Source organism: Lepidochelys olivacea (assembly GCF_965140295.1).
Source record: "Lepidochelys olivacea isolate rLepOli2 genome assembly, chromosome: 1".
In the NCBI taxonomy this organism is placed as follows: Eukaryota; Metazoa; Chordata; order Testudines; family Cheloniidae; genus Lepidochelys; species Lepidochelys olivacea.
In genome coordinates, this window is record NC_140411.1 from 63,276,563 (window position 1) to 63,300,833 (window position 24,271).

Consider the following 24,271-nt stretch of genomic DNA (forward strand, 5'->3'; position numbering starts at 1 on the left):
CTAAATCGGAGGACTTCAGTTCCTAGGGTCATCAGCTGGCGCCTTTCACCAGCACCATGGGGAAAAAGGAAGGCGAAGCAAACAGAATTTTGCTCTGTGTTTGTACTGTGCCTAGCCCATTGTTTAAGCAAACAGACTGGGTTTCAAAAACAATTAAAAGACTAACCTCACTCAGCGTATTTAATTGCCAAATAACTAATTCATATTAATCAGTGTTGGCTTGTAACTGTTTTTTTTTCCAGAAAAGTGCTCTAGTAATCTACACATAAACAAGGTGAAACATTGTGACAATGGACACTCTTTTATACAGCCTCCAAAAATTTAAGTTTGCTCATTTACACGTAAATGATGATAATTTTTTTTAAAAAAGTCACTTCATCCAGTGGTGTTTCAATGCCAAATGAGTATTCTGGGTGCTGTTAGGTTATCCTTCCCTTGTTCTAGCCTCTGTTCTATTATCTGGCAACAGGACAAAGTAGATAACTGGCAGAGGGTTTTCATCATGTTGTCATTTCATTGTGTTTCCCACTCTGTTTTGCTGTTTGCTATGCTTCTGTATTACAAAAGAGAAATGAAATTACGCTAAGACTGGGTAACATCTTCAAACCTGAGTGCCTGAAGTTAGGTTCCCATGTCCATATGCAGACACCTAAACAAATGTGGCCTGATTTTCATCACCCATCGATTTGAGTCGGTGTTGTGTAAAAAAATTAGAGATGAGCCAAAGTGGCTGAGTTCAGACTCAGCTCAGATTTACACTAGAGTTCAGGGTTTGTGTCTGAGGTCATGTCAGCACTAAGGTTCCTCTCGTCCAAAATTTCACAGACTTTTCTTGTGGGATTTCAATTGAATCCAAGTAGGAAAATAGACCCCTTTGGGTTTTGGATCTGACCTGGACAGCAAATCATAATGGCAGGGATTTGACTGTGAAACCATCAATCAAAATTGGAAATAGTGACAATTCAGGGATACAGTTTTGGCCAATCCCTAAAATATTTAATTGTCCCTAACCCCAACCCCCTCCCAAATAAATTGCTATTCAAAATAATTTTTAGTGCATAAAATTGATTATGGGGATGATTGGGATGAATGAATACAAAGACAAAGCTTTGTGTTCCAGTGTGATTTTTGTTTTTACTTAGATCTTCCACCACCTTCCACAAGAGAGAGACCTCCTGGGTGTAAGACTGTGTTTGTTGGAGGTTTACCAGAAAATGCTACTGAGGAAATTATTCAGGAAGTCTTTGAGCAGTGTGGAGATATTACAGCTATTCGGAAAAGCAAGAAGAATTTTTGTCACATTCGTTTTGCAGAGGAGTTCATGGTTGATAAAGCCATTTACCTTTCTGGTACTTTACATTCTTTAATGGATTTTCTGTGCTTCTCATTTGTATTTTATGATGCTAATGTGTGCTTATTTTCCTAGCCTTTATCTCAGCGAGTGCTGCTTGAGCTCAGCAGCTTTGGCTAGGAGTGGGAATGGTGCAATTCCACATTTTCTTGTGCTCACCAAGACTAGTGTGTGATTCTGTTAATTTTACCTACCCCAGATAATTTCCCACCATCCCTGGCAATTATTTTCGGTTTTATGCAGGTTTATATGGTTTTTATTCATGCGTTGGGGTGGGAAGGGGGGGAGTGGAGGGCCCTGGGCCAGGATTGCTGCAGTACTTCAGTGCCATTTTCCGTGACAGGTGCTGGCAGTTTCACTGGCATATTTTTATACATTCTGCCGTGTGGCCTGAAAGTATTCTGCCTTCATAAGCACATTATAGGTGTGATTCTGATACCCATACTCATACAGAGTAACACCTTTCTCCACAAAAAGTCCAATTGACTTTGATGGGGATATCTGTTCAAAACTACTCCTCATGAGTAAAGGTGTCAAAATCTGACCTAATATAGTGTTCGGGATGTTCCTCAAGATCTCCACCAACTACCATTTTTTAAAACAAAAGTCAAGTGTCATGCCTTTAAACTTGGGTGAATGTTAAATTGTGACTTGGAAAAACCCCACTCTTTTATTTTACAAAGGGGCAGCCACTCTTTCTTTTTAAAAAAAAAATTCCAATTCCCTGTCTTTGGAGCTCGGGGAGGTGAAATCATTTTTTTAAGGAAATTTTAAAAGACTTTTTTAAGTTTCTCCAAATCTTTATCTTTTCCTTTCCTCCTTCCTTTTTTTACCCCATTTCTTCACTCCCATCCCTGTCTCCTTTTCCGATCCCACTCCGGTTTCAACTTTCCTCCTTCCCATCTCTCATTATTACTTTTGTGTTCATTTATTATTTCTACATCACTATAGTTTGTGTGGCACTTTACAGACAAATGAAACAAAGCCCAGGTCCCAGCTCAGCACAGCTGATCTACAGAGGTGTTGAACACCTACTATTCATAGTACAAGTCGTGGTTGCTTTGTGTTTTTTAGGATGAGGGCCTAAATTGGACATAACCCCCCAAAAATGAAGGGCATAGTGCAAAGAGTGAGGGGAGTGGAAGAGAAGATCATAGAAAAACAGAAACTGTCATGCTAGATCAGAATCAAAGTCCAGCTAATCCAGTATCCTGTCTCTGACAGTGACTGACACCAGATCCTTCAGAGGATGGTTATAGGAATCCTGAGGAGGCAGATGTGAGATAACTTGACCCCAAAGAAAGTTTCCTTCTGACCCCTAATAGTCAGAGACTGCCTTAACTGAAATCTGCTGATTATTATGTATGCAATGTATTACTTCCTATTTTGCCAGTTTCTTTTCGATAATGTGCTATAGTTAGGGGACAGTCAGGAAAGAGAGCAGCGGTGGAGGTTAAACTTCCTTTCTGCTCCCCTCCCTCCTCATTCTGTGCAGGTTTATTTCCAAGCTCCCGGGACTTTCTCTTCCTGACTCTCCCCTTCATTCTTCATTCCATCCTTCCCCCTCCCTCTTTCCTCACTCTTCCTTTTCACTGCTGCTTGTACAACTCTCCTCTTTACTCTCCCACTGCTGCTTTCTTCTGTTTTCCCATCCTCCCTATCTCCATATTTTTCTCTCTCCTCATCCTCCTCTTTCTTCGTTCCTTTTGTTCCTCTGGCAGAGACTTTTTACCTAGTGTCTCCAGCCACATTAAAGAAGGGACAGTGGGTTGGGAGTGAGGGATAGAGAAAAAGAAACAGGTGAGCATTGCTGCCATAATCAGCTAACTTGTGCTGTCAGCCTTGATTTCCATGGAATTCTGCAATAAACTCGGAGCCTTGACTGTTTTCCAGCACTGCAGAGAAGATCGTGCACTAGAGGCAGGTTTTAATTGTACTGAATGATTGTGTTTTTCTAACCAATCTTTATAGTGTTTTGAAACATAATGCATTTGCAAACGGTAGAAGAAAAACATACAGTTAAAGCAATTTCTCAAGCCTATAATATACAAAAGAGACCTACAAATAGAAGGTATAATTTATTATAACTTCAGTATACTTGTTATATGAGGGAAAACCATGCCTTTGATAATGATGACTTAGTCTGTCTAATCGGTTTTATCTGTCTATCCAATCTAATCTATCTAGGTATTTATCCCATGCTTAGTTCCATAGTACCTTACGCAATTATAAAATCCATTAAGCAGTCTAATCGCTAGTTCTTTCCATTCTAACTCCAAATGGATGTATGGGGGGTTGGGAAGAGGCATTATGTTGCATTTTGATTGCAGGACGGCTAAGCTGGAGAAGCGTACATTCTGCTCTGAAGGTTGAGCAGTTCGCTGCCATTCTGATCTGTTATGGAAGTGAATTCCAAATAGCCATGACCAGCTGATGAGAAAGTTCTGCTTCCTGCCCTCATATGTTTCACCCTCATGACTGGGATGGTTCCATAGCTTGTGAAACTCTAAGCAGTCACGGACAGAAAGAGCAGGACAATATCTTAGGTTGCCAGGGCCCAGCCCTGTGGAGAACTTTCAAGATTATGGGCAAAACCTTGAATATGATTTATATCTGCTAATGTGTTCCAGTTTCTGCCCAGTGCTGCGTATCCAGGCAATGTATAATGTCATTTTTAAGCTCCCACTGGGTGCTCGTGCCCCTAGGCCCTCTCTTTTGGATGTCCGAGTCCAGGTGTGTCTCTCGCTGTATTCAGGGCATTCACTGGCCAGCTCCCTGCTCAGTAACACCCAATCACAAAAGATAAGTCTTGGAGCATATACTAGATGTGTAACATGGAAAGGCTGGTTTTTATTTTTACAGCATAGTAATTGATTTTTCCTGGTGCTGCTCTTTTAAAGTTAGGCTCCTGGCGAGTGACCAAAACCCCTTCCTCTGTCTGTGTGTGAGAAACAGAGATTTAAAATGACACATCCTGCATGCAGTTAATGCAAGCTGCTATTCCAAGCACCAAGGTGGGAAGAGGTTGTGTGAATGAAATTCATTGCCTTTCCAGGAGGAGGTCTGAAAAAGGTGGTGGGGGGGTGCTATTATCTGTTCAAATACCTTTGAACACTGTTAAGAGCATAAAATAATGGAAGACAACAGGCGTTCAGACTTCTCTACAACTCACCGCTGGCATGCTGACTGCTTTGCCGGTGGCTCTGTAAACAAAGCAGAATCTGACAGACACACACACATACCACCCAGTGTATGGTCATGCCAGCCACACACCTATCTGAGGTTTTTATGTCAATCCAGGTAGTTCTGAGGTCATTGTACTGTCCCAGTAGTCTATTTAAGGACTGCTGAAGTGCCTAGATTGACTGTGCCTAAGGAGGGCTGCTGTGACATTTTGAAACAGTGGACTAGTTTTGACATTATGACATGGATGCTCACAAAAACCTTTTGGTTGGTTGCCCAGTGGCAGCCAGAGCGGCCGAACAGTCAATCTGATTTTTAGTCATTCATGGATGCACTCAAAACTGGCTGCCCTAAAGAGGTCTTTAGAAAATTCTCTTGTGAAGGACATCAAATCTAGGATCGAAACGCAGATATTCCTGGCTCCCTGTGCTGTGCTCAAACTGCACCTTCTTTTCTGCACCGTTCTCTCTATCTGTTCCCAAAAGATAGGGCTGCTCTGATAAAATTCAGCTTCCCTATTGCACACTCCACATTTTCGTTGGATTAGGGTGCAACCATCTTTATACCCTCTCACTTTGCTCCTTTGTCATTGTGAGTGGGCAGAGTTTGGACATACGTAAGAATCTTACTCTCTGAAAGGCTCCAAGAGCAAGACTCTTATACATTTCAATACCCTATCTGCTCATAACAACAGAGGAGATAAGCAGAGCAGAGGGAGAGCATTCACAAGGTTATATAGAGTGCAAAACATAACACAGCTGGGAGATCTAATTTTAGGCTCATGACCCTGGGCACTTTGGCAGTGTCCCTCAGACACGACTGATAAGGTTCTTTAAGTTTACAAAATTAGTTAGTTGATAAATATATGTTGGGAGTCAATTGATTTGTCTGACATTTGTCACGGTTACAGAGCTAGCTGCACCGCAGACCTCTTCTCTTGCCTTTCTGAGTGCACCCCCTGCTGGTAGGAGGCCTCACACCTTTACCTCCCTGGAGTAAAATCACACCATTCTCCCACTCGCAGACCAGATCCTTGGTTACAGCACCCTGGGAGTCCTTACTCCCAACAGATCTGAGTGGGTTCCAGTACCTGTGGTTCTTCCTTTCTATATCTTGTGGCCAGTGGAGAATACAGTGACACCAAATGGCTTTCTTACACTAAAGTATTGTTTAATCTTAACTGTGAGAAAATGGCAAAGTATAAGAGAAGAGTTTAAAACAGTAACAATCTGTACACATGTTTATCTTTCCTAAAGGCTTAGGCAGGCCTATTTTACCACAGCCTCCTAACTTCTGGGCTCTGGGTGTCTGTTGGAGAACAAACTGTCTCTCTTCCCTGTCCTTGTGGGCTGTTCTTTGTCCCAGTTTTCCTGTGGTTGAAAGCTGGAACCCGTCTCCCCTTTGCCAGGCTAGACTGTTGAGCTCAACAGGGTGTTAGAGGAAAAACTTCAAAGCAAATATCACCTTTGTTGTCTCTTATGTATCTGAAGCCATTGTCCCCTTTTCTGCAAATGTGCAGTCCACCTCTGTTTTAACCAACCCTTTTTATCTATACAATGACCCCCCTAACAACAATCAGATAGGACTATAATATGTTCTAAGTTAGAAGTGCACTCACTGTGTCACAGCATTCACCCCTCTCTGTTCAAAGCCCAAGTTTGCCCTTCCCCTTGCAAAGCCCAAAGGCTGCGTTGGAGCCCTGTGGTATCTAGGAGGTACAGGAACAAACCTGCTCAAGGCACAGGCAGGTAGTGGCTGCTGTTCAAGTTTATGGGAAGAAAAACAGCTTCTGCCTTTTCATGCTCTCTACACAGGAGTCCCCAGTCATTGGGTCTTCATAAATGCATCGGTACAGATGAATAGAGTGACTTACTTTAGGGACAGCCTAACCAGAGCCAGCGTGGAGCTCAGCTACCCAGCATGCAAAGGATCCAGAGGCCCCTATTGGGCTGTTCCCCTCATATCCCCATGAGCAGAGCTATTGGGAGGGTTGGCCTAGTGGGATTTATGCAATCCTTCTGTAAAGTGCAAATTCTACCTATTTTTCAGTGTCTCCTGTGATTGTACACACTGTTTACAGCTTTCTGCACTCTCTAAAATTACCCCTGAAGCACTGGTTAAGAACTAGGAGGATTATTTTAAAATTTTCTTTCAGTCGGTAATGTACAACTTGAGAAAGGATTGTGATGCTTCTCAGGGTATCCAGGGCTTTGAGCCATCTTGTTAGCTCCTGCCTTTAGCCAGAGGGAGTCTTGCCTGTGGTGACTGGGTGTTAGCTCCATAACACCACCTGCTTTTCAGCCTCTCAAGCATTCCCCTCAGGGCTATACCAGACCTGAGAAGAAGTGCAGCCCAGTTCCCGAGTCCCCTCGTGATATCCAGCCCCTCCCACTGGCTGCTCACAGAAATCCCAGATCCTCTGCCACCACAGGAGCAGTTTTCAGAGTAACAGCCATGTTAGTCTGTATTCGCAAAAAGAAAAAAGGAGTACTTGTGGCACCTTAGAGACTAACCAATTTATTAGAGCATAAGCTTTCGTGAGCTACAGCTCACTTCATCAGATGCATCGTGGAAACTGCAGCAGATTTTATATATACACAGAGAATATGAAACAATACCTCCTCCCACCCCACTGTCCTGCTGGTAATAGCTTATCTAAAGTGATCATCAGGTGGGCCATTTCCAGCACAAATCCAGGTTTTCTCACCCTCCACCCCCCCACACAAATTCACTCTCCTGCTGGTGATAGCCCATCCAAAGTGACAATTCTTTACACAATGTGCATGACAATCAAGTTGGGCTATTTCCTGCACAAATCCAGGTTCTCTTGCATCCCCCCCCACCCCCATACACACACAAACTCACTCTCCTGCTGGTAATAGCTCATCCAAACTGACCACTCTTCAAGTTTAAATCCAAGTTAAACCAGAACATCTGGGGGGGGGGGGGTAGGAAAAAACAAGAGGAAACAGGCTACCTTGCATAATGACTTAGCCACTCCCAGTCTCTATTTAAGCCTAAATTAATAGTATCCAATTTGCAAATGAATTCCAATTCAGCAGTTTCTCGCTGGAGTCTGGATTTGATTCAGCAGTGTGGCCCAGTTTACCAGTTTTACCCGAATTCACCACATCTGTAGAATGCACAGCACTTGTGAGCACTTATAATAAAATGAAAGTTTTATTTAAGAAAGAATACAGGTTCCACTAGAAACGAGAGAGGGTGATGGAAACAATACAAAACAAAATCATAAAATGTGAATAGGGCCTACCCTTATTAATACTTACCTTGCTATCTAATACAGTGGATTTTCTCCCCAAAGTTCAGTCTGCTGCAGAGCTGGTTGGCTTCACAGGAACCATGGTCCAATCTTTCATGAAACAGCCCTGCTCAACAAGATGTCTCTGCACACTCCCCATGTTGGGATGGGATATACCAAAATAGGCTTTTGTCTTTATTCACAGATAGGGTGATACCCTGTATATTGCAATGTTCCTTTTTACCTTCAAGTTGTCTTTGATGGTTTTCCATGGACTTTTGAGATGGGGCGAGGGTAGACACTTGAACAATACATTACATAATTAGCCAGCCAGGGAGAGGTGACAACTCCCCAGCCACCTTGAATGGGCCATTACCAGGACATAAGCTCCCCTGGTGACTCACTTTCACTAGACCATAAGGGCATAATTGTTAGTAAAGTCATATTATTCCATAAATATTACCCGTACACACATCTCTCACAATGATCACAAATATTGATAAGTTACAAGCTTTCAGTAGAGACCTCCTATGCAATCCTTCATATATAGATAACATGAAAGTGATGTGTTGGGGTAGTGAGTTTGTCAGGTCTGAGACAGGAGCTGCTTTATAAAGAACAGTGAACCCTTTGCCCATTGTCACCAATAGGCATCTGTACAGTATCCCAAGGATTCTTAGCAAAATTGGACCTGTCCTAACAGCTCAGCTTGTGCTGTTGTGCAGTATTGTCCCAGCGGATTAACTTTTCTTCATTTAGCACCCAGAGGTTCCAATGAAAATCAGGGCCCCATTGTGCATGGCCACTATATTAAAGAGCTTACAATCTGTTAGTTTTAGCAGGTGCAGTGTTGACGCATCTATGACTACATAAGACGTTACTGAAGGGACATAAGCACCTTTTATACATTGTCTACAACAAGATTGCTTCTTCTGATAAACCAGTGTACTTTATTACAATCATTTTCAGACAGAATATGGAGTATAAATGCAGTTCTTAGACTGAATTTGATCTATTTATATCTGCTCCCATGCTGTTAGCATATTGTGTTTTTGACTATGAAAGGTCAAACCTGAGGTCCAGCTTCAATGCAAAGTGTGCTGCATTATCCCTGGGGCTGGCAATTTCTATAACATGATTTGCTCATTTATCTCTGGCAGGGATTTTCAAGGATTTCAATCTTTTGTCCAAATCTTCTGAACCAGAACTAAGCCTGATCCAAACACTCCCAGGGTTAGGTGGGGTTCATAATCCAAACCCAGTCTAGCTGCACAGTTTTGCAAATGACCTCTTTGCTTATAAAGGTTTGGAACCTCAAACTGGAACACTCCAAAGTTTGAGGGGGTTCTAAACCTGGATCCAAATTTTGCTGGGTGAGTCTATCCCATCAGCTCAGCTACTGTGGTGATGTATGCTTTAGAAATATAGAAGGCTGGACGTGTAGGTGGATGTATATGTAAATGACAATGAAAAGTTTGATATGAGATGGGAGTTAGGAGATCAAGGTGGCGAGGGAAAAGCAAATAAACTTTTGATTTTTTTTCCTCACTGCCTAAAAAGTATAATTAAATAAAAACTGCAACAGTTCTGCTTGTTGCTTTCAGGTTACCGCATGAGATTAGGATCTAGCACAGACAAAAAGGATTCAGGTCGCCTTCATGTTGATTTTGCTCAGGCAAGAGATGACTTTTATGAATGGGAATGCAAACAAAGAATGCTGGCCAGAGAAGAACGCCATAGGCGCAAAATGGAAGAAGACAGACTACGACCTCCCTCTCCTCCGGCAATAATGCATTATTCTGAACATGAAGCTACTTTGCTGGCTGAAAAATTGAAAGGTAATGGACTTTTTTCCCCACTGTATTATATTCTAAGAGCAGAAGCCACCCAGATGTAAGAACACTGATAAAGCCAATCCCATCATAATAGTGCTGCTGATTTCTCTCTCATATACTCTTATTTGCCCTCTTTCTTCATCCCTCTGCTGCTGGTGTTGCCACCATTATAATATGCACATACCTTTCAGTGTGTGTCCCTCTGCCATTTTTATTTTAACAATTTAATTTAAAAATTCAGAAGTCTTTTGAATGTTTTTTTCCTGCTTTTTTCATCAAGGTATATAGTACATGAGCAAGGAATCCAACCTAAACATATGAGATCCACCTTGGATAAGGGGAGTCTTTCATGTGATGTAATTATCCATCTTGGAGGAGACACTCAATGTCAAAATCTCTTACGTACATTGTTCACATGTAGGGACCAACTCTACAGCCCTTACTCATGTTGAGTAGTACTGGGCTTACACTGAACTCAACTACCGAACTACTTACCTGAGTATACTGGCCAGTGTAAGTTCTTAGACTGCTCTCATCACTGAGTGCCTGTCAGTAGTTAATTAAGTGCTGTGACTAATATCTGTCACATGTAGTTCATTCTTACATCTTCTCCCCAGGGGAAGAATAGTGTGTGCTGTGTAGTTGGGTTTTTATTTTTGTAGGGTTTTTTGTTTGTTTGTGTGTGTATATATATGCACATACATACACACCTGTGCTGAATAAGTACTAGTCAAGGTCAGACTTGAAGATTTGGACCCATAATAATTAGTTAACATGTGAATCATCGTAAAGATATAAACATTTAAAAGCAAATGGCTCCTCTCGGTTTCTTTTCCATTAGGCTTCTAGCAACTGTGCTTGGCATTCTTTCCCCAGAGCAGAGGCCAAACATGTTACCTCCGCAGTATGCCAGCTCACAAGAAAATATGATTCTTGCCACTGTCTTCTTCCATTGTAACTATTCAGATTAGACTTGGAATATCTTGCTGTCAACACACTGGCATACTGTGCTAACTATGAAACACATTTGGAAAGCAGGATAAGAATAGCACACAGTGTGCTCCTGCATCTTTGGAGAGTGTAGCAAAGATGCACCCTACTGTCTCTGGGAGCATAGTGCTAGTCACAAAGATCTGTATCACAGGTGGAGCATGGATACAAATCTAATTCAAGTCTGGAATTAAGTGCAGATAGCTAGGAAATCAGAATGGTAGGCAGCATGATTAAAATCACACAAAACAAAGTCAGGCAGTGTAAATGGTAAGATTCCAACAGCATTGTTAAGCATGACAACCTATTGGCTAGATGGTGTGTGGCCTGCACAAGTGTGAGTGGGGGAGGAGGAGAGCTCTCAAGCCTCTCCTCCTTCCGTGTCCCTGCAGGTGCTCTCCTCTGCTGAACAAGTAGTGAACTGCACCACCTGAAGTAAACACACAGAGTTGGGTTTCATCATTATACTGAAGATATTGACGTCCATGCTCACTACTAATCCTTCCCAAGGACTCAGACACCGTACACAAGAGGGCAGAGGAACAGAATGCTGTGGTACCCCACATGAGAGAGAGCCCCTGGGACAAATACACTGGCTAGTACTACCCTGTGAGGAATGGAGCAACACAAGAGAAACGTCTATCCCTGCTAGAGACCATGGAAGCACCACCAGAGCCTAACAATCTATGTATGGTATTGAAGGCAGCTGGCAGAACTAAAATCAGCCTGGATGCTTGATCTTCATCCAGATCCAAAAGCTGAGCTAGACGAACATAACTACTGCAGTTTCTGTATGGTATCCAGGCTGGAATCAAGGTCAACTGGGACCAAAGAAATCGTAGGCTTGGGACGTTACCAAATTTGCTTTGCCACAATGGTCTTAACAATTTTTCCCCTGAAAGGGAAGCTCAGAATGAGTCTGTTGTTAGGGAAGATTGTCCTGCTTGAAAGATGGACTGTTGAGCAGAGATCTCACGATTGCTTTCGTAAGGACAGCTGTTACCCTGCCCTCCCAAAGCAAGGCACTGACACCATCAATAATGAACCCAGTGCTTCTACACTAACCTTTATCACACAAGGGTTACAACTGCTGCATCAGCTCCAGAGCCTCACTGAACGATACTGGCTAAAATTCAAGCAAAGAAATGTAACATCTGCCCCCCCACCCCTCAGATACTGCTCTGCAACTACAAAGGCAGACAGTTTGGTCTGGATCCAAGCATTTTTCTGTCAAAGTACCCATGGAAATTCCTGACAAGAAAAATCTGACTTGATAACTAAGTGGAGACAACCTGGATTCACCAGGCCTTCCACAGACCAAGCTCGTTTTGCTGCTTAGGTATTTGTAGATTCTATGATGGAGGTAACAAAAATCTTTGCTCGTCTTATGCACAACCACAGCATAAGACATCAACAAATCATTGTACTCTGCCAGACTTGACAAAAACTCTGCCTCCAGTATTCCAAACATCTTCCCACTTGTTTCACGAGTTGCAGTTTTTCTGGTGTACCAGTGACCACTGAGGAAGAAGTCTGGTAAGAGTTTTATAGAAGTTACTGCGTGATTGGCTGAAGACAAACGTTCATTGTAAAATCTTGTCAGGCAAGGTGATAGAGTAGGCTGTTTGGCTAAATAGTATTCTGTCTCTGTGCCATCTTGAAATACATTAGTTCCATTAGCCTCTGAACCTGGACTGTTAAACAGATCAGAAGGGGCAATGGTCAGTCTATGACAAGGGTGCCACTTCCACATACACCCCAGTCTCAAAGCCCTGCTTGAACACAAGGTCCAAAAGTTGGCCAGATGCAAGAGTTATCAGAAATTAACTAGGATACTCCCCTGGTAAAGTGGATCTTAGTGGGGTAGACCTTGATCCAGCAGTGGACTGGAAATGCATGATTAAAGAAAAACAAAGAGAATTCCCCTATGACATCTTGACCTAACCCAAAAGAATTATCTGCATGGACATCAATCAGCATCAGTGACTCTTTCACTACCAGGAGTCACAGTCAGCTCAATCAGAGACCATCATGGTTGGTGGAGCAATAGGGTTTTTTGTACAAATCCCCTCTTAATCCCAACCTGGAACTCACATGCAAAAGAGAGACAGTCAACTGGAACTAGTTTTGGAATGATAGACCACCTACATTTGAGGCCAGATGCAAATATGATGGCAATGCTACTTCCTGATTCTCCTTTTTTTATGCTGAACTGAATACCCAGTTGGAGACAACTGTGCCAGCACAGGCTTTGTAGTATCATCCAAACAGCTTTCAGACAGAGGCCTCATCCTTTATTCAGTCATGGTTGTTTGGAACTTTGTTAGCCATATAGACAATGTATATGATCTTGTAGTATGAACTGACAAGCCTGATCCCGATCATCTGATGCCCACATTCCTGAGAGAAAACTGCAGGCAAAACCAGTGGAACAAAATTGCACCTTTCAACCTATGCTCATTATGCTAAAACTTGGTAATATCATGCCTTGTCTTCCTCTGCCAACCACAAAAAAAGGCTCAGCGATCTAAAGGACTCAACTCTTTTTAAGCAGCCTCTTCGCCTCGTGAGACCTCCGTACCCGTAGCACATAGTCATTCACCACACTTAGCCATCCTAAGGAATATGAGTAGAATTCTTTTTAATGGATCTAATATTTTAAAAAATGAAAATATACATAAAAATGTTTTTTTCTCTTTCTTTCTGTGCTCCCTTTTTCTAGGCCTGAGACTAGAGATTATAATTTTGCAATGGCAAGTATGTTCTCATAAACACACATTACTGCTGCTCATGTTAAGGGTCTAGCCTGCAATGGGAGGAGCAACCTCACCTCCTGCTGTGCAAAACATTTAAAACATCGGAATTGCCATATGGAACAGACCAATGGTCCATCTCATCTACTATCCTGTTTCTGACAGTGGCCAATGCCAGATGCTCTGAGAAAAAGCATAAAACCTCATAATGCACAAAATGGTATATTACTGTACCATGAGGGGATATTTCTTCCTGACCCCAGCTTGTGATCAGTTTATGCTCTGGAACATGAGAATTTATATTCCTTTTACTTCTTAACATAACTAGTGTAACTGAAAAATCCATTTTTCTCCTATAAAACAGCTTTCTGTTGCAATGCTACTTGGCAGGCATGCAGGGTATTCAAAATATTTGTTTGCCACATTTTCAATAGAGGCCAGAATTGCCATTTAAGAGACCAGTATGTGAAAAGGTCTTCCAAGAAATGCTCAAGGTGCCCTTCAGAATATGACTGAGAAGTTCTTTGACTCCCTTGTTTTTGTTTATCAAGAAGAGAGAATTTGAGCTGTTTTCAAATACAAATACTAGTTTCACCAGCACTGTTTCACCACTTTAAGATTTAAACTGCCTTCATTGAAAGATATGGCAATTCCAATGAAAGCTTGCCCTATCTTGCCCTAGTGCTGTGAAGAGATTTCAAAGACTGCTGCAGTAATCAATTCTTTTTTGCTTGTATGGGTCTTTGTTGAAAATCAGGGCCTCTCTGCCTTGCCATAAGAAGTTCAAAACGGCTGCAAACACTTTGCCATTACCATTATGCACTCTTTCAAAGACAATATCCAGATTTGTAGTCTAGTCCTGTCACTACTAAATTTTTGTCCTCTGGTTTATCTGCTCCTATAGCATCTAAAACAGTAAACTGTTCCATGTTCAAAGATACATGGTCGGATTGTTCTCCGCACTACCCTCCCCTTCACATGACTCTAACGGTGCAAAAGGGCCATAAGATCAGTGTAATTTATTCCCACTTCAAAATCCCTTTACACTGCCACAGCAATGTTAAGAGGCGCTACTGCAAATCAAATGCCAGCTTTTAGACTTCAGGCATGGCTTGAGATAGGGCTGCTGAATCTACACTTTGGTTTTCTGTGCTTGCTCCTTCATGGCATCTACTAATGCCAGAGTGATGGACATATCCCACCTTGTGTCCTATTTTGAGGGGCAAAAGTGGTACTACTCTACTCAAACTGTGTCCACAGTTTATAATCCCAAGCTCCTGTCATGTCACTAGAGTTACTGGGTGAGTCTACTAAACTGATAAGCAGTGAAGTAGTTAACAATCCTGATAATAAAAGTGACATCTTTAGGCTGTAGAGTTAGCCTATTTTGATGAAAAGGAGCAGGCACCCATATGGTTCCACAAAAGCAGAGGTATGAGAGGGGACATTGTCTGACCTTCATTTCCAGTCCTATATCAGTTCATGTTTGGAATTAGATCCCTTTGGAATAAACATAAAGGCTAGGAAAAATATTTTTAAAATTCAAGTTTAAATTATGCAGAAACTCATGCATCTACCAAGGGAGAGATCCAGTAAAGAGACCACTATGATCCAGCTCAATCAATCACTGTCTCTATTTGCATGCTAGCACAGACAGTGAATAACATTTTTCTTTTAGAGATCCTCAGAGCCCTGAAAATGCCACTTCCCACTTTCTTTTCCCTGCAAAACTTTCCTGCTGGCAATGAAGGCTGGACATTTTTATTTCTGCAGTATGCCTGATGTTAACCAGTACTTGCTTTGATCAGAAGGAATTTCAAAGAGTTTCCTCTCTCTAAGTGCCAATGTTGCCTTCAATTCATCTGTCTATCTGTCTGGTCAGTTTTCACCATGGCGTCTAAGTGTAACATCTAGCATCTGACATGTTGCTAACATCTTGTGGCTGGTAAACCAGGGTCTGAGCTCAGGGGTCAAATTTGCTGCCACAAAACTAAGATTGGTTGCTTACACTTTTCCTGCACTGCTCTACACTCATAGTGGCAGTATACAGAGATACTTCTTGCTCTGGTGACAAGTTCATTTGCATCCTTTTTTTTTTTTAAAGCCTTGATCACAGCCTGAGCCAACATGGATAGAACCCATATATACCACAGTAACAGCCTTTGCTAAGGCATTTATTATGTTGGCAATATCTGTCACAAAGAAACAAACTTTAATCTGGTTGTCAGAATCCTGTGTAATGTATGTAGCCCTTTTCCCTGGGGCCAACACATGAGAAGATCTGAGATTTGAACAAGAGTGAAAGCAGGGGCAGGATTACTAGAATGAAATGAGTGTCAAAGTGCTGACATTGATAGACAAGGGGATGAAGAATGTATGCTCATCCATATGTCCAAGGTATGATAAAATATCCAGACCTGAGGTGGTTTGATGAAATTTTCAACCCCCTTTCTGAGGCACACTCACGCATCCTAGGTAGCAGTCCATGTCTTTGCTAAAATGTGGTAACAAGTTGGCATATAGTTAAGGAAATCATGCATTTCTACACTGGACTGTGACTGTAGATCAGAATCTATCATAAGAGGGTATTTGGGATTGTGGTGGGCCTGGTACCACACTACCCCTTTGTGGCAGGGGTGGGATGGGGTGTCAGAACCTCATCACTCACAAGATCACATGCCCGCCTCTCTGTGGGCAGCCGGTTGCGGCCTAATGGCCTCCCTCCACACAATCACCCCTTGGTCAGGGTAGTGCAGCCTAGCATCCAGAGTCCATGTAACTCACCCCCAGCGTCAGGGCAGTGTGGCCCAATGGCCAGGGTCCACATAACTAGCTCCTTGCATGGGAACAATGCAGCCTAATGGCCAGAGTTCATACAATCCCCCTCGCAAGCAGAGTAGTGCAGCCTAGCAGCCAGAGTCCATAGGATTCCCACGGTGCGGGGGGGAGGGATGGGAGGGGAACCAGGCCCACCCTCTCCACCAGGTCCCAACCCAGGGCCCTGGTAGTGGCAAGTTCCCCTTGCCACCAGCTCGACAGGTATCCACCTGCAACACACCAAGCATCTGTGTGGCTCTAATGCTGTTTGCCTCTAAAGTTCCCCTGGGTCAGTTCCTACTATAAACGCCAGGTTCTCCACTTTGGGTGGTCCTCCAGTCTGTTCCCTTCCTGTGACATACTCCATCAGAGTATCAGGGTGCACCCCAGCTTGGCTGGCCTCCACATCCTGGTGCACCGGCTATCCCTCCTCAGGAGCTGGCATTGTGCTTCCTTCCCCTCTAGTAGTCAGCCCAGACTGAACAGCTCTGCAGGCTTTTATACCATGCTCCAGTTGGAGCATGCCCAGCAGAGCTTCTGGGGCGTGGCTTCCTCTGCTAGGAAGGAAGGGTTAACCCCTGCGGTACCAGTGCGGGGCCACTCTGCCCTGTCACAGGGATACACTACATATTTTAGCAAGAACAACAGAAAATTATGTCATCAGATAGTGTATTATGAAAATGGCTAGCATAACTACTTGTTTGTTGTACCTCTTTTCCCTGGTCTATATCTTTTAGATTTTGAGATCTCATCACATTATAGGTGCTACTAGAAATAAATAATTAATAATCAATCCTCCCAATCAGATGTATTGTTGCTGCATAAAAAGATATGATGATAGATATTTGGGACCAAATTTTCATGCATGCGTATGACTCTTCATGCAATTTTGTGCCCACAACAATGAAGTCCCAGCTAAAGATAGGCTCAGTATGTTGACCTTCTTTCTTTATTTGGATGCTGCTCTAACAGGTACATTGGAACAAATCATTTTAATCTGTATGCATATGACATTTAGGTTCCAAAGTGGAGCTTTGAACACCATGAGACTCCTAATTCAAGTTCATCTGTACCTAATAGTATCATCTTCACAAAACACTTATAGCAAATAGGCCATTTTAAAATACTGTGTCTGTCTTATTTGCTGCAGGTAGTCAAGCAGTCTGACTGTCTAATGAAGGCATCTCACCAAATCTCAATATCTGCTTTAAAATATTTTATAGAAAGGGAACATAAACATCTGTAAGACATGAACATTATTCTATTATTTACCTCCCTTTTAAATGTAGTGTCTTATTCTGAGCACAGCAAAGGAATCCACCTGCTTTTCCATTTAAAAAAAATATACTTTGCAAAATTCAGAAGCTGCATCTATGCCAGTTACTGCATTATCCCCCTGAAGAGAGAACAGATTGGAAATTTAAATAAATAGATGGCAGTTATAGTAGCATGAACTAACTGGGGACGCATCTACTGCAAGATTCAGGTAACATCAAGCTTGTCAATCTCAGCCTTTGAACATAGTTAGAAATATAAAAAAATATTTAATTGCTTGCAAAATAGGATATTTTACTGAGAAGAAATCCACTCTGTTTTCATTATAATTCCATACTTCAAGCTAGACTTTTAAGCCTTGCAGAAGTGGTGCAGTTAGCCAAAGGGGGAACCTAATGAAGTTTAATGTAGTAGAGACCAAAATTAATGCATCAGAAAGGAAGTCAGTTCCGAGCTCCTTCTAATGAAACTGCAGAGTGTCTAATGTAGTTGCTACTGAAATAATTGTGAGGCATTTTTGCATCCTATTCTTAATTATTATATTCCATACAAAGAATATAATAGGTTTCAGCATTTTTATATCAAATCTGTTCACTCACCATTCCTGTGTTTATTTCAGAGTTTTTCCCTTCCTTATTCCATATGCCATTGGCATCTGTTGTGAGACATATATCTGGCTAGATTTAGGGGTGACCAGCAGGAGCTGTTGTGAGAGCAATGTTGCCTTTTGATACTGAAATTTAGGGTGCACTCAGCTATCAATGGCTGGGTAACCCAATTCCCTGGATACTCAGTACGCCTAAAATAAAATTACATTTATTAAGTGTGTTCTGAGTGTGGTCCTGACTCACATGATCCATATTACATCAAAGGGAATTTAAAAATGTTAATGCAACATAGCTGATTAAATGTACAGCACTGCCAAATTACTCAGTTATAACTGACTAGGAAACTTCAGTTCACGGATCTAAAAGTTTGTAGTACGACTTTGAGAAATAGGGAGGAAACTCAATAATCTCATAATTACATTTTATTGGAAATAATAGCATCAGCAGAACAAGATAATGAATTTCTGTATGTAGCACAGAACACCCACCTACGGAAGGATCCTCTGTGATTTGAATTTGGAAGAGATTGATTAGACAGTTTGGAACGATTACATTTGGGATATCTTTTAGTAAGTATATTTTTAAATTTTTAGTTTCAGCCACAATATGTTATTATGTAAAAAGTTTCCTGGATATAATATATAGTTAAGATTATTCAAGAAAAGCTAAGATGGATGATTAATCATTCTTTAAAGTAACCCTTTGGCACTGAGAATTGGGATTCCCTGATGCCAACTTATTATGCAATGCCATAAGGTTTAAAATGCTCTTAATTCCAAAATGGCCAGACAGATGTCTGAAGTATGACACAGTTATATACAGTATATGAGCAGAAAAAAACAAGATTTTAATAAACTTAAGACTTAGGTTTCTAGATCAGTGGCGTACATTGTCTGCAGAAGAGGAGCTTAAGATAAGAGGAACATGGGGCATAAATCAGGTACCAAACGCAGTGTATGATGGGAAGTAAATTATTTCTGGTGCGTGGAGGATGAGGATTGAGTCTGTTGATGAATAGGGTTATTAAACCTCTACCCTAGCCTGACTCACCTGCATAAATCATGTATTTTGACTTTCTTTTACATGGGCTCAAACTATTACATTTTAGAAATATAAATTACAGGTAGATAAATGACCAAGATAACATAACACATCAATGGCAAACCAAGCCAATGAATAGGTAGCATACCTCCCTTCCCCCTCCGGACCATTTGGCATATTAAGGCAGGTCCCCAGTGCTGTCTAAGTTATTGGCTGGGGCTTTGGCAGCCTCAGAGCAGCCCAGACTCTGGACAACAAGCTGGATGCCATAGCCCCTTTCCCCTGGGTGCAAGTCCAGTGGTGTGCTTGTTAGAGGTGCAGCAAAGATTCTCACCCTAGAATAGAGTACTATAAATAAGGAAATGACAGGAACATTAGAGTGTCTGAAAGCCTCTCTCCAGCATGATCAGAGTATCAGTCTGTCACCATAAAATGGGTAAGATTATAAGAACTATGGCCCAGATCCTGCCAGTGCTTATTCACAGGCTTAACTTTGCTGAGATGAGTACTCATGAAATTTCAGATTATGCCGGGGCAAATTCTGCCCACAGCTACAACAGTGTAAACTGGAGAAACTCTATTTACTGAAAGTAGGATTTTTTTTTAATTTATGTCTCTGCAATGGTTCTTAGAGTACCCAGCACCTTGTTATCCGCCTGCCTCCAGCAAGAGGAAGCCTTTCTTGTGGTAGCTGGGTGTCAGCTCCCTGGCACCACTAGATCTTCAGCCACTCAAACACTCTCCTCTAGGCTTATGTCAGCCTTTCCTTCGCCATGTACATTAATAATAGGTTCACTCTAGTCCCTGAATCCCTTGGAATCATTTCCCCTGTAATATCTAGCTCCTAATACTGGCCACTCACAGAAATTCGAGATCCTCTTCACCCAAAGGTGAAGCATACCCCAATTTACCAGTTTTACCTGAAACCACTGCTCCTGTAAACCATACAGCTCTTGTGAGCACTTACAATAAAACAAAAGAAAGTTTATTTAAGAAATAATGAAGATTTAACTAGACACAAGAAAGAGTGGTGGAAACAAGTGGTTCCAATACACAACAAAATCGTAAAACATGAACCTGAGCCTACACTTATCAATAATTATGTTTCCTAGCTAATGAAGTAGACTGTCCCCCAAAGTTCAGTCTGTTGCAGAGGTGACTATTTTTCAAGAGACAGGATCCAAATATTTGTGAAAGCACGCTGGGGGGTTTTCTCAGTGAATGGATCCAGAGTGCCTTTCCTTACATTCTGTTATATTGAAAATAGCCCTTTGTTTCTATTCACAGGCAGTACAAACCCCTGTGTTCTTATAGAGCTTCTCTTCTACCTTTAAGTGGTTTCAATTGTCCTTGTCTCTGATGGCTTTCCATTGACTGTTCTGGAATGTGTCAAGGGAGACAATTGATTTTTGCATTACCTCACCAACTGACTAATGAGGGGTGTCAACTCCCTTTTGCTTAAATAGTTAATCATCAAGTAAAGTTACATCCTGGTGACTAATTTCTATTCCAAGTCTATAAAGCATACTTTAATACGTTATTCTGTAGATATTGTCCATGTTTACAGCTCACAATGATTATGAGTCTTGACAAAGTTATGAGCTTTCTTAGATACATTACATGTTACTCTTATGGATAAATATCCTGTAAGACATGTTCGATGTAGTGAGTTTGTCAAGTCTGAGGAGAGAGCTGTTTGCAAAGAAAGGGGGCGCACTGCCAATGGATGTCTGTATCACAGCTTCTCATGTTCTATTTTGAGGCAACCCCAGCAGTAGCTGGTGAAAGTTTATGGGATGTTTAGAGCTGATCAAAAACAAGAAGAAAGATTTAAAAATGTTCATCAACAATTGTTTCTCATTTTTCATATAAATATTGCTATGGAAATTTTCAGTCAGCTCTGGGAATCATTTTCTTTTCTTTATTTTTCCTATCATCTCGCTTTTGAGCTAGGATGTAAGTGCCAACTATTTTCACCTGACATACAAAGAATTTTAAAATATCTTATCTCTGGAGACCTGAATGAGTGTGTCCAGAAAAAGACACCTAAACATTTCTAGCAATTGACACCAGGCTAGCTGTCATCAGAAGACTGATGGCATTTAAAAGATACACATCACTACTTTCAATACAACTGAAAGCCTGTGCATAAGTACCTTGTAGGTTTGTATAATTGATGTACTGTCATCAGAGGCATAATTTGTCTAAATGCACTTTAACTTTGGAGACCACATTTAAGTGCAAGAAAATACTTCAATATATGGTATATTTTAATGGAACGATTATATAAAGAAACATACCTAAGAGCACGTATTTAAACAGTGCTCCGTATTTTTGTTGTTGTACCTCTGAGGTGATACTTGTGAACAGAATTAGTTTCTGTCTAAACGAATGACTTTAAAAAGACTGCAATCCAAACCCTGTTTAAATTAGATTTTCTTGTTTTTGTTTTCTCTGGTGGAGAAAACTTTCTACTAAATAAGAATTTACATCAGGTATTGAAAGGTGGTTCTCCAAGTGAACTGGGAATTGCTCAGAAAGAGTTACACTGTGTTCTGGATGAAGAAAATTAATTAAATTAGAGTTGCAATTTGTCAGTAACTGGGTAGTGGAATCATGGATTTGAAAAGTTAGGAATGTAGATGAAATTAGGAATTTTTGAACCTGTAGAGAAAACCTGTTATTAACTAATGTAGTTCTGCTGTGAATGTACTACCCTCTAACGTTTATTAAATTATTAGAAAAATATATCTCCTAATTATGCAACTAGTAAAGTTTCTGATGTTTAATACTGAACATATTTTATTACATAACATATTTTCTGTTTGTGAAGAACCATCAATTTGCAGGCCCCTACAGCTCATTGAGATCGGGGTGTGTTAAAACAGGTTTTCAGTAAATATACGGGTGAGGGAGCAGGGCAGTTAATGGATTGAAGCTGTTTCACAAAAAGAGGGTACATTTATGAACATCTTCTGTGGCCCCCAACTGTGCTTAATAAAAACAAAAGAGGGGTATTTTCATTTATTGTAGGCTCAAAAGCAAAATGGCGTGCACTGGCATGCTGCGCAGAGATTAAAGTAAGAGCAAATGGGAAAATAGTTCTGCAAAACTGCTTTTTAAAAAGTGCATCTAAACTAAATATTTTTGTTCAATTCTGCAGACTGCTTATTCAGAAGTCATACTTGGGTTAGGCAGCTTCTGTGCACCATTTCTCTTAATTTTTCTGTCTGTATTCTTAACCTAACTAGGATAAGATAATTTATTGTAAATGCTATTTTAATATAGGGTCTCACCTGAATGCTAAATTATGAGGGGTAAGATCTGCTGATATCTACAAGGAAAAAAGAGAAGAATCTATTCAATTCCATATACCTTATGTTCAACGTCAGCTGAATTTCCAGAGTTAACAAGCTAGTATTGTCCACAAAATCATGTAGCTTCATGATATTCCTTTATTGTGTAATTGGATTTTAAGACTATGCATGTAAACATTTACAGAAATGATTGCAGGTTATTCTCTATTGACTATATTGTAATTTCAGTAAACACTCTGCTGTAGGGAAGAAATCATTGTTCCGTTGAAGTCACCGGCAAAACTCCCATTGATTTCAATAGGATAAGGATTTCATCCTAGCTCAGAGGTCCTCAACGCAGTGGTTTCTGAGCTGAATTGAAGCTATCTCAGAATTTTATGAAGAGCTCTTTTAAGGTCTACATGTCTGGTGAGCTTCACTCATGAGAGTGAACTAAGTGCTGGCAGGTACATGTATGTGTATCACAGGTAGAACTGGTAGGTGGCCCCTGCAGGCAAAAGTGGGACAGAGAAAGAGGAGACCACCATTTCTTTTCTTCTCAATAGCCACAAAATAAGTGAAAGAGAATGAGTGTATGGCCCTGTGTGGACGCAAAGTCACAACACACACACAACACAATGCAAATATCAAACATTGTGATGCTTTTATTTTGTGGATTTCTGGGAGTCTCTCAAATGCAAAAAGTCTATCCAGCTGGTAGAGGTTGAATCCAGCTGTTGTAGGTGACAGCATGGTTCAGTGAATGGGGGGCTGAACTAAGAGTCTAGAGACCTGGGGTCTATTTCTAAATCTGCCACGACCTGCTGCATGACTGCAGGCAACTCACTGTACCTCTCTGGATCTTAGGTCCCTATATTCTTTCTATCGTGATTTGTGATCTAGAATAAATAGTCCTGTATAACATAATTATTATTATTTATTTTATTATTTCTTACAGATAGATTGTGTTACCTTACAAAACAATTTTAAAAAATTGCCAGATCTCTCCATGTCATTGGCTGGTTTTAATATTTTCACATATTCATTTCAAATGGCATTGGGCAAAATGTCTGCTTCCTTCCATCCAGAACAGTAGATATTTATGCAGCAGGGGAGACATACTAATAATTTAAAATATATGAAGAAGTAAACACCAAGCATCAGGATGAATTATTCAGTAAATGGACAAAATCAGAAAAAAAAATGCATGTAGGCTGAATTGTAAGGAAGTTTTATTTCACAGTTTACTGGACTTCACTATAAGACTCTCTTGAGGAAGAGGTGGAAGAATCATCCCAGGAGATCTTCATTAAAAAAAGTATTAGATGAAGTACTAGAAAATATACTGTAGGATGAAATTTTGCACTGGAAGGATTAGCGAGCAAGATGGCCTAGTAGATATTTTCCAACTCTAATTTGCATCCCAATTCTTCTGCTTTTACTGGTGGTGAGTAGCACTCTTGCTAGTCTCCTTGAAGCCACTGAGAAGCCTTGCATGAGTAAATTACTCATTTTAAGTAATGATGACAGATTCAGGCCCTTTATCATTATAATACTTGGGTTGGTCTGGTTTGGTGGTTGAGGTTCTATTTTATACAACCTCACAAAAACATAAGAATGACCATACTGGGTCAGACCAATGGTCCATTTACCCCAGTATCCTGTCTTCTGACAGTAGCCAGGGCCAGATGCTTCAAAGGGAATGAAAAGAGTAGGGCCACTATCAAGTGATCCATCCTCTGTCCTCCAGACTCAGCATCTGACAATCAGAGGATCTAAATGTCTAGTGTACATAAAATGCTTCTCCATTCTCTGTTTCTTGATGATCATAAAGTTCAGTCATTATCCAGTAATAGGTGCAAG

The 24,271-nt window shown here is 41.0% G+C and overlaps 1 protein-coding gene across 15 annotated transcripts in view; it reads left to right on the forward strand.

The window, feature by feature from the left end:
* Positions 1–24,271, forward strand: part of ENOX1 (ecto-NOX disulfide-thiol exchanger 1) — a 509,722-nt gene that overhangs the window by 369,591 nt on the left and 115,860 nt on the right. For 13 of the 15 annotated variants that reach the window (XM_084617813.1, XM_084617817.1, XM_084617814.1 and 10 more), the window contains 2 exons: positions 1,143–1,349; positions 9,398–9,631. In XM_084617813.1, the coding sequence (XP_084473939.1) occupies positions 1,143–1,349; positions 9,398–9,631 (441 nt within the window). The remainder of the gene's footprint in view (positions 1–1,142; positions 1,350–9,397; positions 9,632–24,271) is intronic. The other 2 variants (XM_084617812.1, XM_084617815.1) reach the window with 2 other exon arrangements.